Source organism: Musa acuminata, chromosome BXJ1-7 (genome assembly GCF_036884655.1).
Source record: "Musa acuminata AAA Group cultivar baxijiao chromosome BXJ1-7, Cavendish_Baxijiao_AAA, whole genome shotgun sequence".
Lineage (NCBI taxonomy): Eukaryota > Viridiplantae > Streptophyta > Magnoliopsida > Zingiberales > Musaceae > Musa > Musa acuminata.
In genome coordinates this window covers 39506984-39524231 of record NC_088333.1, presented here as the reverse complement: position 1 = coordinate 39524231, position 17248 = coordinate 39506984, and the positions used below count along the sequence as shown (strand labels likewise).

General features: G+C 39.2%; 3 protein-coding genes across 5 annotated transcripts; all 3 read right to left on the bottom strand.

Moving 5' to 3' along the window:
- Positions 1-1127: 1127 nt before the first annotated feature.
- On the bottom strand, positions 1128-3355 carry LOC135679325 (F-box protein At4g18380-like). 2 transcript variants are annotated; one of them, XM_065192949.1, is made up of 2 exons: positions 3003-3355; positions 1128-2616 (listed from the first exon to the last, which is right to left on the bottom strand). In XM_065192949.1, exon 2 carries the CDS (start codon positions 2401-2403, stop codon positions 1342-1344), a length of 1062 nt encoding a protein of 353 aa, XP_065049021.1. In that variant the 5' UTR covers positions 2404-2616; positions 3003-3355; the 3' UTR covers positions 1128-1341. The 2 variants fall into 2 exon arrangements, with proteins under 2 accessions (XP_065049021.1, XP_065049022.1); XM_065192950.1 differs by having other exon boundaries at positions 1128-2613.
- Positions 3356-5983: 2628 nt separating this feature from the next.
- Positions 5984-12066, bottom strand: LOC103992472 (uncharacterized). Of its 2 annotated transcripts, none has more exons than XM_065192947.1 (4): positions 11743-12066; positions 8613-10827; positions 6416-8530; positions 5984-6334 (listed from the first exon to the last, which is right to left on the bottom strand). In XM_065192947.1, the coding sequence occupies exons 2-3, from the start codon at positions 10801-10803 to the stop codon at positions 6417-6419; spliced, it is 4305 nt and encodes a 1434-aa protein (XP_065049019.1). In that variant the 5' UTR covers positions 10804-10827; positions 11743-12066; the 3' UTR covers positions 5984-6334; position 6416. The 2 variants fall into 2 exon arrangements, with proteins under 2 accessions (XP_065049019.1, XP_065049018.1); XM_065192946.1 differs by having other exon boundaries at positions 6416-8539; positions 11743-12065.
- A 1702-nt stretch (positions 12067-13768) lies between these two features.
- On the bottom strand, positions 13769-15238 carry LOC103992978 (uncharacterized). Its single transcript, XM_009412909.3, has one exon. It carries the CDS (start codon positions 15161-15163, stop codon positions 13769-13771), a length of 1395 nt encoding a protein of 464 aa, XP_009411184.2. The 5' UTR covers positions 15164-15238.
- Positions 15239-17248: the final 2010 nt, after the last annotated feature.

Sequence of the window (17248 nt, the reverse complement as noted above, 5' to 3'; positions counted from 1 at the left end):
CAATAAACTGACATCACTAATTTGGAACCATGTATATAATTCATCATATGGTGATGTTCCTGCTGCTGCCAACTAAGAGCTAACCTTGCAAGAGGATTATTATTTCTCTCAGGTAAAGGGAGTGATTCAACCATGTTTATATATATATATATAAACACACATAGATATCCCATCAGATTATGCAAGTGATTTCTCCACATCTTTTAGTCAGCCTGATGAACACTACTTGAAAGCAAACTAGAAAGAACCCTTTTGCCTTGCACCTACACTTGGATGATACAGCTGATAGGGACCTACACTTTCCAACCCATGCAACCTACATTGAAATCTGTAATGAAGTTGGCATCACAAAATCTTCCAACCTATGCAACACATTAGAATCTTCAATGAAATATACCTTGTCCATGAGCCAACCTAGGCTTGTGTTCAAAGTTAAAATCAAGATGCAGATGCCATAAAAAGCTCAGTGCAAGGTCTCAAATGCCTTTTTCCCCATGAATGGGATGGCTTCTAATGCCAAAGATGACACAGGAAATTTCTGAACTTGTCCTGGTAGCCAAGATGACATAGAGTCCATATGGCACAAAAGGCTGTACAAAATCCCAAAATAAACTGAAATGCAATAAACAGAACAGTTATGCAGCACAGCCGAAACAACAACATCCTGCTTTAACTTCATAGTCATGTAGCTCTTTTTGAAATGTTAGAACTCCACTGTACAAAAACAATGACCAATGCCAAATCAAAAGAAACAACAAGCACCACAATAAAATGAAGTAAAAGATATGTCAAGGAAAAAAAAGGAATGTCACAGTTTTATAAATTTCCATGAATGTTTTGTCCAAAAGAAAAAAGAGTATATGTACTAGTTATAACAAGATATTGTTTCCATCACAGTGCACTTCCTGATAGAATAGTTCACAGGAATAAAATGAAACTAAATTCTTCTAACAAATACAAAGAATAAATCTTTCATCTCTAGTTTACAGTCATGTGCAAAGCTGGCCAAACAACACTAAACTTGAGCAGGTCATTCGACGCCTACCTGGTTGACCACCGAAAATGATTGGGGTAAGAAACAAAGTAGGGAAATGCACTGGTTGCTAAATCGAAAAGACATAGTAAAGTTAGTAAACTGCACCGAAAAAGACTTGTTTATTTCATGTAACTTCTACATGGATAGCGATTATTGCTATACAGATACAAGCAAAAGAACATGAAAACACATAACTGGTGCACATCTCAACCATGTTCAGATTGCAATTTGCACCTTAAGGAAGAAAGTGCACAGGATGAGTCTGCTAATTCATCAGTGTGTGAAAAGCTTGCGATGTCAGTAATCTAGAAACCATTCATTTCCAAAAGGTAAGTCCGCCGCTTCATCAGTGTCCTCACTGCAGCCTTGAATGGGCCATCAAATGCTCCAGAAATAAAGGCATCAGTCTCACTCCTAATATTGCTACTACTGCTTCCCTCAGAAGATGGCCTAATAGTTACCACAGTGGCTCCTTGCAATGCCATCCCACCAGGGATGTCTAAATAGGGAGCATATTTCAACTTCATGTTGCAAGCTGGAACTTGCGTCCTGTTTGTAGATGCTGAGGCTGCCACTGGTTTCTCCCTGAACTCCTTCAGCTGTTCTTCGCCCATACTTAGTGTCCCCTGCCCATCAGCATCGGTCAAGGCCAAGCTCTTCAAGGTTGGATGTTCCTTAATAATGGGCCGAAGAAGATAATGCCTCGTGGAAGCAGCTATCAGGGAGCTGATTGTCCAGACAACACGGAGCTTTAGCCCTCCATTTGTGTAAAAAGAGTCAGGAATGCTTCCACTGTCTTCTACTGGTGATTCATGCTCGGGGGAGACCAGCTTCCGGTCAATCCTTGTACCTCCCAAGATCACACAGCTCTGCAGTGTACTCCCAAACTCAGCTCTCCATTTTAAAAGAACCCCTTCTTCAGTTCCAACATCTCCAGCAGGGAGTTCGATCCTGAGGTTGCGGACATGGGTGAAGTTCTTGAGAACCTGTGCTGGGGAGTGATGGGAGAGCTGTGGGAAGACAGGCTTGTTGCCACCATTGGTGTTGCGAAGATTGTGGAAGGGCTTTAGGAGAGTGAAAAGCATGAGCTTTAGGAAGTTGGAGAAAAGGTTTCGATGCCTGGGAGAAGATTGACTCAATGGATCATCAGAATCACCATCAACCGTGACCACTCGGTCGATCTTAACATAGACATCATGCACCAAGAAAACAAGGGAGTTAAACCGCTTCGAAACAGCAGAGCAGCGGCCAAGCGATCGGACATCTGCGAGCTTATTGAGGATGAGGAGGACAATTGAGTCAGGCAGGCGGTCGAATCGATCCAGGTCGTGGGATGGATCAGCATATACTCTTGCTTTTGGTTGCATCTTTTTTTCTGAATTTGCTTCTTGAATGGGCAGATCCTCCTCTCTAACCGGCAACAGACAAGCAAATATGTCGGATTTGACTAAAGATCCTTTCAGATTTAGGCGATGTTCGGAGCTCAAAATACCGCAACCCTTGAAATCTACAGGTGCCAAGCGCCGCAGAGTTCAAGATCGTGAGCCACAGTATCAACTCTGGATGTGATTTAGCTACTTCTGCCGAAAACATTAACAACAACTACTACTAATTAGAACAAATATCCCGCATGTAAAGCTCGATCCATAAGATACCTTCAAAATCAGCAGCTTGAAACCCGGAAAAAATAATCTTTTGATTCAGAAAATAATGGCAACACAAAAATGCTTCAATTTGTAAAGTCAGCGTTCGCATCTGAAACTCTTCGATTCAAGAGCGGAGCGAAGCCAAACTGCAACAAACCATTGGAACAAGATACCAAGAATCCAGAAGACTAGTAAAAGCAGCAAACTTCACCAAAATCACAAGCACTAGCTACACGGAAGACCATCAAAGATGCAGCTTTTAGCCTGATCTGCAACCCGAGGATCCACCGAAGAGGATACCAAGAGAAACGAAACATTACCGACAGATCCATCACCCGTTAGGACCCTTCAAAGCCATCGCCGGCCAGGAAACCCACCAAACGCTCCAAAATCTGTCCTTTCCCACACTCCCCACCGAATCGAAAACCCCTCCGACTCCAATCGAGAAGAACTTCCAAATCCGAGTCCACGGACCCCCAAAATGAGCTCGATCCGAAGCACGACGACTGACCTTCGCTCGGGAGGGGATTCGCCCAAGGAAATCTCACAGGCCGAAAGGGAAACCCAAGGGGAATCACGGTGTTCTTTTGCAGGAGTAAGTAGGGTTCTCCAAAGCCAAATGACGCTCTCTGTCTCCCTCCCTCTCTCTCTCTCTCTCTCTTTACCGAGGTAGCTCGGCGCTGCTCTCATTGATATGAGACTGTCGCCCACCGCACAACGGAAAAAGGCCAACTTAACGGCGCCGTCGGACGCACGTGACCAGACATTTCGACGAAACGTGCGACGAGTAGTTGACGGCGTTAGCATCACCTTAACGGCGTTGCTTTCTAAAGTTTCTACAGATCCACAAACTATATTATGTACACAAAGATGGAAACTGCAACAGCCACCATTCACTCCAAATATTATATTTTTTTGGACACATAATTATATATTATTTCATTCATTTAATCCTAATTACCTAATATTATACTAAAAGTAGATTTTAAGAAACATAAAATTGGCTCTTCATTAATCCAAAATTCTCCCTTTTTGCACTCTGTTCTCTTTGCTGCCTATGATTTTGCAAGCTTAAACAATAATAAATTATCAGCCTTGGGATTTATAAAAGCTAAATTAGAAGGCTAATTTATCCAAAGAAAGAAGAAAAAGAACATTCATCCAAAAACTCCCATGCTATTGAGTGATCAAGAATCTTGTAGCTGGTTGACTTACTGCAGCTTGATTCAATGGTCCACTGATTTGGACTCCCCAAATCTTCCTTCAAGTTTTCTTCCCACACACTCACACCTGAAGCTGCATGATGAGCAACTCAAGAACACTATTTCTACTGAGTGATATATGTATGCAATCAGGGAGGATAGTAATAGGCTGTGAAGATGATATGTGGCAGAGTAAGAAGGGATTTGCTTTTATCTGCTTGTCACTTTGCAGCATGGCACTGAGACCAGAAGAAGTGCTTTAAGGTGGAGTGAAGCAGCAGTAATTATTTACTGCTCTGGTGATGATTGCCAGATAAGCATGGCACAGAAATCTATCTCATGTCCAGGTACTCATAGTAGGCTGATGAGGACCACTTCATTTGTCTCCACTTGTTTCATCTTTTACTTCAGTAGGTAGAGCCACCAACCTTGGATCAGCAGTCACCTATGTGCCAGCAGCTAATGACTTCAAGATGCTTGTGTTCTTTCAGATCCCTCAAGTAGTGTCTGTTTGATTCTTGAACTGGTCACCATTCTTAATCTGCACAGCTGCATGGTTGAGTTCTTGAGCTCGTTTGGTGGAACTTGTTCATTTGATTGTGTAAGTTGATGGAGCGTCGTGCACTGAGATCATCCTTTTTTTTCGCTCAGAATGAAGAAATTTTTTTCGACATCGGTCTGTGTCAAAACGAAAAAAAATTAAGCTCATGTTCGCTCGGAATTAAGAGATTTAGATCATCCTTTTTTTTTTTTCGCTCGGAATGAAGAGATTTTTTTCGACATCGGTCTATGTCAAACCGAAAAGAAATTGAGATCATTTTCATGTCTTTATTCCTTATCTTTGCTCACAGGGACAGGCAGGTGGTGCAGGTGCAAAAATCCAAAAGCTGAATTGTCTCAGTTTGTCACATATGAGCAATGCTAGTCAAATTAGAGAAATAGCTGACTCATATCCAATTGTATCTGAATCAGAAAACCATCAGATTTGTTCCCTTCTCTGTTGTTTCTTCCCAGAACAGAAAGTTCAAACACAGAAATATGAATTGTTTGTGGTGTTTGAAGCCATTTCCCCTGTTTTCCAGATTTTTAGAATGTGTAAATCTCTGTCTCAAAAGATTTTATAATGATTTTTTTCCTCACTTGAAAGTTTATTTATTATTTATCTGAAAAAATAAAAAAAAAGTTTTCTTTTGAAGATATCAATTAGTTTAACTGGTAAAGATTAAAAAAAAAAGGACAAGACTTTTTTTGACTTATATCTAGAAAAAAAGTTATAAGTTATCATGAAAATATTCCTTCTATTAGAAGAGAAATTGGTGGTTATTATCCACATATTGGAATAACTTTCAATGAATTAAATGTATTTTCTGAATCAAATGACAAAAATAAGGCAGGTTGGTAGAAACTTCCACTTCCATGAAAGCTGGCATTGGATAGGAAATCATGAGGTACCTACTCAATTAAAATACTTTATTATGATCATATATATATATATATATATATATATATATATATATATATATATATATCTATATATATATATATACATCCTTTTTTTTCATACAAACATGCTCTTTTACTTTATTATATTATAGTAATAATAATATGTATAATCTATTTCACATGCAAAATGACATGACAAACAAGGACTTCCATGAGCCATATGCAAAATTGCATAATTCATGATACATAACATGTGTATGTCACAGTAATTTATATCCCAATTCCATGAACCATTCAACCTATAGAGTGCTACAAGTGAGTAAAAGTGGGTTTACAAACAGATGACACAACAAAGACTATCACAAAAATTCTTGGTATTGATTGAAACAAACAGCTAAATATGTCTCACAAGATATGCCTGATGCACATTGATTGCCATATTATATTAATCTCTTCTAGTCCAATTAAGCTTAAGCATGAACTCTTTTTTCCCATTCAACAAAGTTCAATTAGAATTAGGCTTAAGCATCATTAAGAAAATATCTTCTGTGAAGTTGCTCCTGACCAATATAAATAAAGCTTCCAAGAAATATGTCGACCGGGAAAACAAATAATATGACATCAAAATTGTATGTTAAATGAACTTTAGAAAGAAGTAAAATAAATGCTCTGAAAGCTAATCATTCACTGGAAAGATCACTCACTAGCCTTTGCAGATATTTGCATTGTGAGACTCACTCACAGAAAACAGCCACACAATAGAATTGTAGTCACATAACTATCAAAAGACAAATACCTATATGGGACTCCCACAAGTAGAAAATTACAGTGCAAGACTCGCCTAAGAAAAATCGGCAAAACCATGAACTTCAACTCCACCAATAAGCTATCAAAAGACAAATACAAAATACACAGGGACTCCAGTGAATACTATCCACAAAAACCAGTTGCACTAAAACCTCAACTGTGAAGACCACAAAAATTTTCATCACCGTCTGAGTTTTCACCTGAAAATTCAAGTAGATAGCTTGGTGAAACAAATAGCTCAAAACGGACCAGAAAACAAATAAAAGAACGAAAGACACAACCTTAGTCGTCTTTCTTATTTTCGTAGAAATCAGAATCACTTGAGCTAGAACTAGAGCTTGAGCTTGAGACGGAGTTCCTACGCTTGTGTTTCTTCTGTGTTTTCTTTGATGTTAAAGTTTTGGAGGCAGGAACATCACCCACTATTTCAGCTCCTGATTTTTCACCAATTTGTTCCATGCTTGTGCTCGTTTCACTTGCTACAGGTTCCTTAAAAGCGAAACTAATCTCATCAGCAGACTGCACTTCAACAACCTTGGTTTCCATTTGCTCCTCACTTGCACAAACTTCTAGATATCCATCTATTGCTCCCGTCGCTTTTGGGGCTTTCTTGCTGGTGCTATGTGACAGCTGGCTAAAAGCCATGTCTCTGTCTTCAATGGATTTTGCTTCAACATGCAGATCAGATTGCATTTGCTTGGAATCGAGATCGCCAGTACCCTGTAAATTCTGAGATTTGGACTCATGTAAGTTTTGAGATCCAACTTCATGATATAATGATTTTTCAAGCAATTCTTCACTAATTTGTTTGAAAGTCGAGTGAATATCTTCGACAGATCTTGCCTCAACAACTAGAAGCTCTGAATCTGTTGTATTGCTTTCAGCAGCAACCATTTCTCTCAACTGAAGATTAAGTTTTGCTGTCATTGGCTCGCCAATCTTCGAATCAGAAACACTAGGCACCATGGTCTTTTGAAGGGGCTGATTAGATGCTGAGTTAACCTCTTGAACCAAGCTTGCTTCAAAAACATGAACCTTTGGATTGTAAACAATCTGCTCGAAGTTCCCGCTAGAACTATATGAAGACCCAATTTCTGATTCTATAACTCTAGGCAGGCTGACTGCTGAACTCACCTCCTGAGACTCGATAAAACTGCCTTTAGAGGGTTGGTTGTATGATATATCATCATATTGAGTGGATCTGTCTTCAGAAAATTGCAGCTGTGTATTGTCATGCACAAAAGAACTTCTGGAAGCAGAACTAATATCTTCAGACTGGCTATCCATTTGAAACATGTATAATGATCCTCGTTGATTAGATGACAATTCTTCTATGTGAAAATCTGCAGTTCCATCCATTGCTGTTGGCAAACTTTCATCCATCTCATCAGTCTCCAAGACCACAGGATGGATCTCATCAGATTCCTCATCAGAACTATCTACCATCTTCAGAGAACCATCTTCATACTTGGTTAGCACTTCAGTTATGATTCCATCTCTTGATGCAGACAGGTCACTGCCAGAAGAGGCCTTGATCTCAGTTATGCTTTCTGTCAGTGATATCAACTGTAACCCAGTTAAACTACCATCATGAATATGACCTGAAGATAGGAGATCTGATGTGCTGACTTCTGGTTTGTGAAAAAGCTTGTCACAATCATCCATATGACTAATGTCTTCTCTAGACTTCCAAAAGAAAGAGGCCTGTTGTTCAATATCAGATACATTGACCTTGAGCTCTTCATTTGTGACGCCTGGATCCTTGTCTTGTTGTTTGAAATCCTCTCGACTGTCATCAGAGATTGAAGCCAAGTCCAAATTGCTGAGTTGAGAATCTTTAATAGTGATGTGATCAGAACTCAAACTATACTTTTCCATGAAAGGCACTGGTTTCTGCAATTCAGATGAAACTGAATCATCAGATAAGAGTGAGATATTTGAATAAGAAGACTGTGTAATTTCAACCGTCTCTTCTATTTCGGTGTAGTGACTCATGTTCACAACAATCGGATCAGCCTCTCTAGACTGAGCTATCAATGAAGAGGAATTTGTGTGATTGATACTGTCTGCTGCTGCTAGCTCATCTATCATGCATGAAATTGTATGAATGGAACCTTCTTGAGAAGCTGACTTTCCAACTATAACATCATCATATTTGCTAATGTCAGTAATCTCCCTTGATCTTGATTCATTTTCTTCTATGGAAATTAAACTCTGACCAGATGTGAAGGGCCCTGTGCTGACAGATGCCATCTCTTCCACGCTTGCATTGACAGATACAAAATCTCCAATTGGTGTTGCAGCATTTTGCTCGATTGAACTTGGAGAAGAACCCACTTCTGAAACTTCCTTCTGGATATGAAATTTCACTAAAGAACTAGTGTTGTCTCCTTGACCTGCGCCCACTGAGAAAAGAGAATAATTACCAGCAATAACCAAAAGGGATGTGTGCTAATAGGTCAGAATCAGTTCCCTTACCTGCATCAGTTTCAGCTTCATCAACTGTTGATAGTTCAGAGAAAGATTTTCCAGCCACTAGTGGACTAGAATCATAGATGGGTTCTGCAACTTTATAGTCATGAACTTGATCAACCCTTGTTGAATAATCAGATTCTCTGAGATTTCTTGTTTGTTCCAAATTTAATGACTGTTCAGAAAAGGTTGTTTCTGAATCCTTCTTGTCTTCATCTGATGAAGATGAGTGTGGCTGATCATACCTCTGTTTGACCACGTCTAATTTTTCATAATCTGAAATGGGTGGATTTAAGTGTATTCCATCTCTAATATCTTCTTCTACTGCTCCAGAATCTTCAACAACTTGATCACTTTCTTGAATGATGAGGTCAGTATCCACATCAATTTCAAGATCATCAGTTAGATGCACATTCTTTACTTCAATATCAACCAATTCTGCTTCTTCAGTTGTGTGACTTCCATTATCCACAACATCAGCATCATGTTTACCAAGAGGAGTCAGTTCAGTTTCCTGTTGGAATTCCTGTTTTTCTAGCTCTCTCTTATATTCCTGATCTGTAACTGAAGAAACTGTGTCGGATTCTGGAATATAACTTACTTTCGACTCACTCTTGTCACTGAATTGTCTATGAAAAGTAGAACTTCCCTCAGAATCCATATTCTCTGCAACAAAGTAGGACTTCAACCTTGAATGAGGTCTCTCTTGTTGAAGTTCCCTTGTTCCTAAGCTGAAGGTCTCATTCCTTCTATATAACACCTCACGATGTGGAGCTGACACAAAATCTTGGTGACCCCACGTCTCACCTGTGAGGCTGCTGTTTTGTTCTTGCTCATCATAGAAAATATCAAAAGGATTTCTTCTGGGCAGCAGAGAAGAGGGAGCAGAGCCTGGAATTGGCAGCAAATCCATTGTTTCCTCTGAATCATAGGGAATATCAAAAGGATTTCTTCTAGGTGCTGAAATGGGTGGAACCTGGACACGGAAGCGTGATAGATCATCCCTGCTAAGAAAAGAGTCACTAGCATCCAAGTCAATAAGATTTCTCTCCATCAGAAATGCCAGATTTTTTCTTGCTCTTCGCTTTGCAATTAAACTTTCTAACCTCCGATTCCTCTCCAATTCAGAAGACCCAAGATCCATGACATTTTTCTGATCATCTTCGGTCCACTTCACTGCAGCTTCCATGCCGTCATCCTTCTCCTCCTGTGCTTCTTCATCTTCTTCCTCTGCATGGTTTTCACCTTCTTCATCAACACTATTATCATCTGGTTCATGGTCTGACGATGAGCATTCAGTGTCTACATCTGACTTGGAGATAGATACGTGCTGAGGATGTTCAGAATCTAAAAGAGGGTGAAGTTCATCAAGCATCGGAATGATGTCAGCCATAGAAGCATCAGGAGATGAACTCTCTGCTCTATCTGAATCAGTATCAGAAGAAGCATGATCATTATCAATGGACTGCCAAGGCAATCCTAGAGAAGAATCGAAATGATGGTCCAGTGCATGCTCGCCATTCTCCAGCATAAGGTCCTCAGTTTCTTGCCTATCTGCAATGCCAACAGAACTGATAATTTGGCCAACTCCTGTTACACCTGGATTCTCAACATAAAGGTACCTGTCCTTGAAGATCTCTTGACCATGGAGTTCTTTTTCTTGAATTACCTTCTCTTTATTGTAATTCTCTCTGTTCACTTCCCCATCTAATGAGTTTGTGGCCACGATAGCATCTAACTTCTTGGTTCCTTCATTTTGATTTGTTGCCTCATAGATATCCTCACCTGCATTACTCCTTTCTGTAGCCATGGATGCAATTCCCTCATGATGGGATCTGTATTCTACATGTTCTTCAACCATTAAGTTGTCATCTTCCTTGACATACAGATGCTTAAAAGAGCCCCCAATTTCCTCCGAAGGCATGTCCTGAGTCCTCTCATCCTCTTTCTCAATTTCAGGAATATTTGGCTCTCCATAGCTCAGGAGGAATCCAAGAAGAAGAGTTGTGCAGACAATGACAGGAGAGGAAGAAACCAGGAAGGCAAACAGACAAGGAAACGATATGTATAGTACAAGCAAGAATAACACCAGAGCAAAAACAAAAGGATGATCCCGAGCAGATCTGTAGCTAGTTTGGATGCACAATATCATCACTTTTTCAATATACATTTTAATTTCCCTTCTCTTTATTGCCATATCTTCTCTCTCTCTTTTCTTTGCCTGATAATCCAAAGGGAAGAAAGAAGAATGAAAACAAAGCTATCCATGTGAAACTCATGAAAATAAATCTTTTCAGAGTAATACTAATGACAACTTTTCATGTTTCAAAAGACATAATAACGGTACAATTACCTACTATGAAAACCTTTCAAAAGAATATTAATCATATAACTAAAATAAAGTCATTCCCATCACTAAAGCAAAATTTGAAGATCTAAACTGAACTACCTTCGTTTACATATCAGTAGGTTTTTATCTCTTTTTTTTTTTAAATTTTGTACAGATCTGCAAATGAAGGTAACAGATCTTTTCGTACACACGTATCACCGAAAACCCCACATAGTTAACACAAATACCGATGATCTTGAATGCTGTCCAGATGATTACAACAAAAACCTCAAGCAAGCCTCTCCACTTAACCAACTGACGCAACCAAGAAATGCAAGCAACAAATGTTTCTCAAGATTGTCACATAATTAATAGAGGATAGATACATTCATTAAAAACAATCTATATGATCACCACAGAGACATCAAGCAGGCCTTAGCAACACTTAAATTTAATGTGACCAAGAATTGTCTGCAGCGAAATACAGAAATCAATTAACTGTGACTAACCAAAAATCGTATATGCATTTTTTTTCAGAATCAGTCGGTTTCACTTCATGAAGCTGCACATCAACTTTTTTTTTTTTTTCTCACGAAAATAATAAAAATTTGAACAAGTAAAAGGTCATCTCCACAAACCAAAGAAAGAAGAAATCGAGGATCCACTACACAAAACCCCCTTATCACCTAATAAAGCTCAGATCTTTCAGTGGCAAAACACTTCCAGATGATGTTCCGCTACCAAGACACTTCCAAATGCTGAAGATAACCTGGAGATCAAAGTAGTTCAGAGGAGAAGCGAACTCACCTTTCCTCTCCTTTCCTTCGTGTTTGTCAAAAGGATCAGGATCCGATCGGCCGAAGAATCCAAGGACTTCTTCCTCTCTGAAGTGAGATCAGAGGAGACGCAAGGGATCGGAAGCGAGGAAGCTTACTACATCCGACAGCTGTTTTCATCTCATGTCTTGGTCGGCAAGAAAAGGGAGGAAAAGCTCCAAGGAGAGAGAGGCCTTAAATTGGACTATATACGACGACCGTATCACAACGGAAAGAATGCAAGGTAAAGCGGTGGTGGTGGCGGTGGAGAGCGAGGACTGAAGGAGAAACCCGTCATTTGCCCTACCACCGACCTCGCCACCTTCGGCGCCGGCCAAAAGAATCTGGCAAGAAAAAGAGATAAATAAAATTAAAAATAGAGAAAATGCTTTTAATTAGGAGGATTATTTGGTTTAAGATATTAATATTTTGTAATCATGATTTGTATTGTTTGATAGAGGTAATTAGTCTATCTCTAGTTTAACTGTTCTCCCCATAATACCCCCGCTTTTTACTCGGTCCGGCCGCTGTCGCGTCAATAGCGGGTCGAATCGGTTTCTTGGTTCGGATCGAACTCGAGCATCCTCGACCGGGCTTACCACATTGCAGAAGTCAATAAAGCATTTGGTGCCATTTCAATCAATATATATATATATATATATATATAGAGAGAGAGAGATGTATAAGACAATAGCTGCCAATTCAAAGACAGGCAACACTTTTTTTTTCCCTTGAAATGTATACTGAAAATAATACGGCAATATATTTTGGTGCCTTTCTATACAGTGTTTGAACCTTCAATTTGTTAATTGATTCTTCAGCATCATAATCGGCTCTTTGGTCAAATTTGGTTGACTTGTGGTATGATATGAAGCCACCGCATCACGAGAGATGCAGCATGAGTGGGCGCCATCAACGTTGCATGATCCGACGTAGCGCGTAAAGAAGGCGATGTGTTGAGCTGTGCTCTCAATTCGATATGGATTTTGTGCGGCACACGGTCGACATGAAGAGGTGCAACACAGAAGTGTTTTTCTGTTTTTGTTTTTATTTTTATTCCACGGTGAGAGCGTTATGCACTTATTTTTTATATAAGTGACATCCAATATACATATCATAATTTAAAACATCGATATATTTAATAAAAATATTGAGATAGATGTATGAAATTATTAAAAAAATATTTAAAAAATATTAAAAAAATGTATTTTTATTCATGAATAATTAACTTCAATAGAATATAAGATGGGAAAAAATCATTTAAGATGATATAAAAATATGCTTAGAAGATTTTCAAATATAATAGAAGAAGAAAAAGTAAAATGATTAATGCTACCAAGAGATAGATATTTAATTATTTTAAATTTAATTAAATATATGATCTTTAATATATCTCAATAATGATAAAAGATTTATGTCATCGATCATAAATAGTTCGGACTTACAATTTTATTATTATTATTGATATTAGATTGAATATATATATATATATATATATATATATATATATATATATATAATTTAGATATATTGATTTAAACTTACAATTTTAGTTAAGCCTTTGAACACAAGTGTTTGTCCTAATTTTCTATGTTTGTATTTGGTGTAAGGAAAAAGGTATTCAAGACAGTATGGTTGCTGAAACTGTGTTGGACATGGCAATCTTCCAATGGTAGTGCAGTCTCCATCTCAGACAAACTTGCTACGGTAAAACAGGCAAAATGAGACCACCAAAACCTTCATGAATCCTAGACAACTCATCTCTTCAATGGTGGTCTACCAGTACCAGACTCGAAGCCGTGAGGCCTTCTTCCGTTCTTCCACCTGACGAAACCATGACACTGAGATGCTACAGTGACTCAAAGTGTCTCTCATTACCAGCAATGGAGAAAGCTTGATGGAGTGCTGAGTTCGATGCTGTCGGACAAGAATCATAAACAGGTTCCACCACATGACTGTCATCAACATTCTCTCCTTCCACTTCCACAGCATCGGATGTGGAGCCTACGGCTGTTGTTTCAGGAGTTCTCATTTTGGGACTCACTCTTTTCTTCTGACGATGATGATGCAGTGGAGGAGCTTGACTTGTGCTCCTCGTCAATCACTTCAACCCTCTCACCATATGAAGTGGGTGAATTGCCTACCGAGTCTTCGCTGCACTCGTCTTGGGTTGCTGCAGATCTTGCAGTGGGTTGATGAGCTTGTTCTGTGATCATGCTGTCACTCGAAGGTTTTGCGTTGTGTTCATCGGATTCTGAAGTAGAATTCATCTTTGAATCAGCACAAGCTGTCTCCTCTGGCTCATTCTTTTCTGCACCAACACAAGGGTTGAATCTGGAAACACGCTTCTCTTGCTTGAATTCGCTGAAAACTGAACCGACGCTGAAGCTCTCATGCCTTCTGAAGAAGATATCGCGTTGTGGAGCTGCAGCGAAGTCCTGCTGCCTCGAATTCTTTTCGTCTTCTACCGGATCATCGTCGAGGAGATCGAATGGACTCGGTCTCGGCAGGAGCACGGAAGGAGCCGAACCAGGAAAGTAGTCATCCGAGCTACAGGAAAGGTCGAACGGGTTCCTTCTCGGTGCATTGACACATGGAAGATGGCCATGTCCCTTCTCCATGTTGTCGTCCAGGTCTATCAGATTTCTCTGCAGCACCTTCCTCGCTTCTCGTTTGGCGAGCAGAGTCTCCAACCGGCGATTCCTTTCCAGTTCAGAATTCCCAAGATTTACGAGGTTCCTCTGATCATCTGCGGTCCATCTTACAGCAGCTTTGCCTCCCTCATCTTTCTCCTTCTGTGCCTCTTCTTCATCTTGGTTCTCAGTCTCCTCCTCCGTGCTGCCATCATCTGATGCATGGTTCTCTGAGAATGCTGCAGAATCATCACCGGAATTGTCTTCGGAAACAGACGGGTCAAGCTCATCGAGCACCGGCGCAGTGTTCGACTTAGAAGAATCAGAATCCTGTGCACCACCAGACTCAGAGTCCAAACAAGCTTTCTTGCCATTATCTTCCTCGATAGAAGAATTTGAAGCAACAAAAGTGGCTTCTGCTGCATCGAGCCTTCTGTCACCCAAAACAATGGTTCTTACTGTCAATCTCTTAGTTGCCCTTCTATTCCCCACACGAGACTTGTCCCTGAAACCCTTCTCATTTGGAACAGACTCAATCTTCAGCGAAGAACTTGCCTCGGCAGTGTCATCATTGTCAGCTTTGTTCCCGGGAAGATTCGGTTCACTGTAACTCAGAAGGATTCCAAGAAGAAGTGTTGTGCAAACAATGACTGGGGAAGAACTTAGAAGAAGAGCAAATAGGGAAGGGAAGAGCTTGTACAGTATAAACAAGAAGCAAGCTACACCAAGAGAGGAAGGATGATAACAAGCAGAAATCCAAGTTGTTTTCCTGGAGCACATTAGAACTATTTCTTTACTTAGCACCACTTTGCAGAGCCTCGATCACTGAATCTTCTTCTCTTCTGTTTTCCTATTAGGAATCTGCAAGAAAGAAGGAAAAAGTGGATAGAACTGTTTTCCTAGTGGTAAAGCAATTCTAGTGGCAGATTTTACAGAGTAGTGAGAATAAAGGTATCATAATTGCTACAGAAATAAGCATTCACCGATATAACACCACTGAAGAAGATCAATCTAACTGTTTTCCTCCTAGGAATCAAAGTAGAGGTGGACATGACACTATACTTGAGCAAATAAAAAGAATTAGATGCAATGGCAAAGCATTTCTAATGGCAAAATTTGCAGTGTAGTGAGAACAAAGGATTCATACTGGCTGCAGAAATAGGCATTTAGGGTTATGACACTAGTGAAGAAGATCAATCTAAATGATATACTGCTTGCTGTCTAACTAATGAAGCATAAATCCTTTGTTTTTCTCAGCTTCATTATCTGAAGTCATGATTTCAAACACAAAAAGTGGCCTTAAACTGCAATATCCACATTTCTTTTGCTTGGTTTTTCTGTACAATAGTTAGACATTGAGAATGTTTCCTAATGTGTTTACTTGTATTTCTTTCTGATTAAACTTCAAGTATTAACATACAAAAATGTTTGCATCTGTCACAAGAGTCTCACTTTCAGACATTAATCAAGACTCGAGAGAATGTGTGAGAAACATTATACATTGGCTGAACATTATGAAGAGATCTAATACCATATTACTGAGGAAACTACAATGTCATGAAAGACACCAACTTGGGGTCCAAAACCAAGAGAACAAAAATGATCCAAAGCAAAACAACAGATCATAAACTTCTCCTTAAAAAAAGATCATGATTTCTAATGAAAAGCTCATAAGCTTATCAAAACACAAATTGCAGATATCTCAACAAAATTTGCTTATAATAAAAGCAAAATCTCTAATCACTCCTCGTACCTAAACCTAAATACCTAGGACAATACTTGGAATACTATGAGGTTCCTAAATGGACAGTCAACCTACCTCATTCTTTAGCTCTCAAATATCCAAAGCTTTGTCTCCTACTTGAATTGGAAACATTCCCATGTCAAGCAAAAGAAAGAAGACACAAGATTGCTCTATATTATGTTTGTCATCCTTCACATGGAATTAAATGATCATATCCTTTATTATCCATCAAAATCTGTACCACGTATTAAGTACCAAGAAATTACACAAATGACAGCAACAAAACCATTGCATTTAAGTCTCCTGGCAAAACATCAAACATGTACAGTGACACCACAATCGAAGCAAATTATCCTCGAATCGACAACGTAACATCTCCAGATTTGTTTGAAGATGTACGCATTGTGCTCTAGCAAAGTTAATATCATTTCCTAAACAAGAATGAACCATCAACCGATCATAAAAGACCAACAGATTACTTCCCAAAACAAAACATGGAAGAACAGAGAACATTAAGTGCCGGAAGAAATTGGTGTACGTTTGGCGTCCAATGCTGCACCTCCCTCCGATCTGAAGCAAGAAATTTCCTCCCAAACAATGGAAAATTAAGAGAGAGAGAGAGAGAGAGAGAGAGAGCGTTCCTCGAATCTATCGGAAACGAGCACGTCCAACTTGGATGCGGTGAGGGGGCAATTCAAGCAGCGGTTGGGGGAACGGGAGAGGTTGTGGGCCCATCTGCCGACCATGTGTCATTACCTCATTGGTTGACAGTCCAAACATGTTTCTTCTCTTTGAGAATTGGATCGAAATCTTTTTATTTATAGAGCATGTGAAAGACTTAATTTTTCTATGAATTTAGAGTGATATTTTTGTCAAAGTTTTTAGTTGCACAGTATAGATAATAGATATACATGTCTCATTCTTGAATTAAATCTATTGTTCACACAAAATATTGGCAGATCTTATCTGACATTTATCACATACAAATGAAACCTCTTCTCCAAATTGTACTTACTTTACTAATTGCAAAAGAAAACAAATAAGAAGAAAATATGAGAAAAATCACAAATTTCAGTCTCTCATTGTAAAATAGTTGATAATAACACATAGGAAAAGAATTA

Coding starts and splice junctions, on each gene's coding strand:
- LOC103992472 (XM_065192946.1), bottom strand. CDS start 10,803: ATGGCAATAAAGAGAAGGGAAATTAAAATGTATATTGAAAAAGTGATG. Junction 8,540..8,612: donor TGAAGCTGAAACTGATGCAG/GTAAGGGAACTG, acceptor CTCTTTTCTCAG/TGGGCGCAGGTCAAGGAGAC.
- LOC135679325 (XM_065192949.1), bottom strand. CDS start 2,403: ATGCAACCAAAAGCAAGAGTATATGCTGATCCATCCCACGACCTGGAT.
- LOC103992978 (XM_009412909.3), bottom strand. CDS start 15,163: ATGTGCTCCAGGAAAACAACTTGGATTTCTGCTTGTTATCATCCTTCC.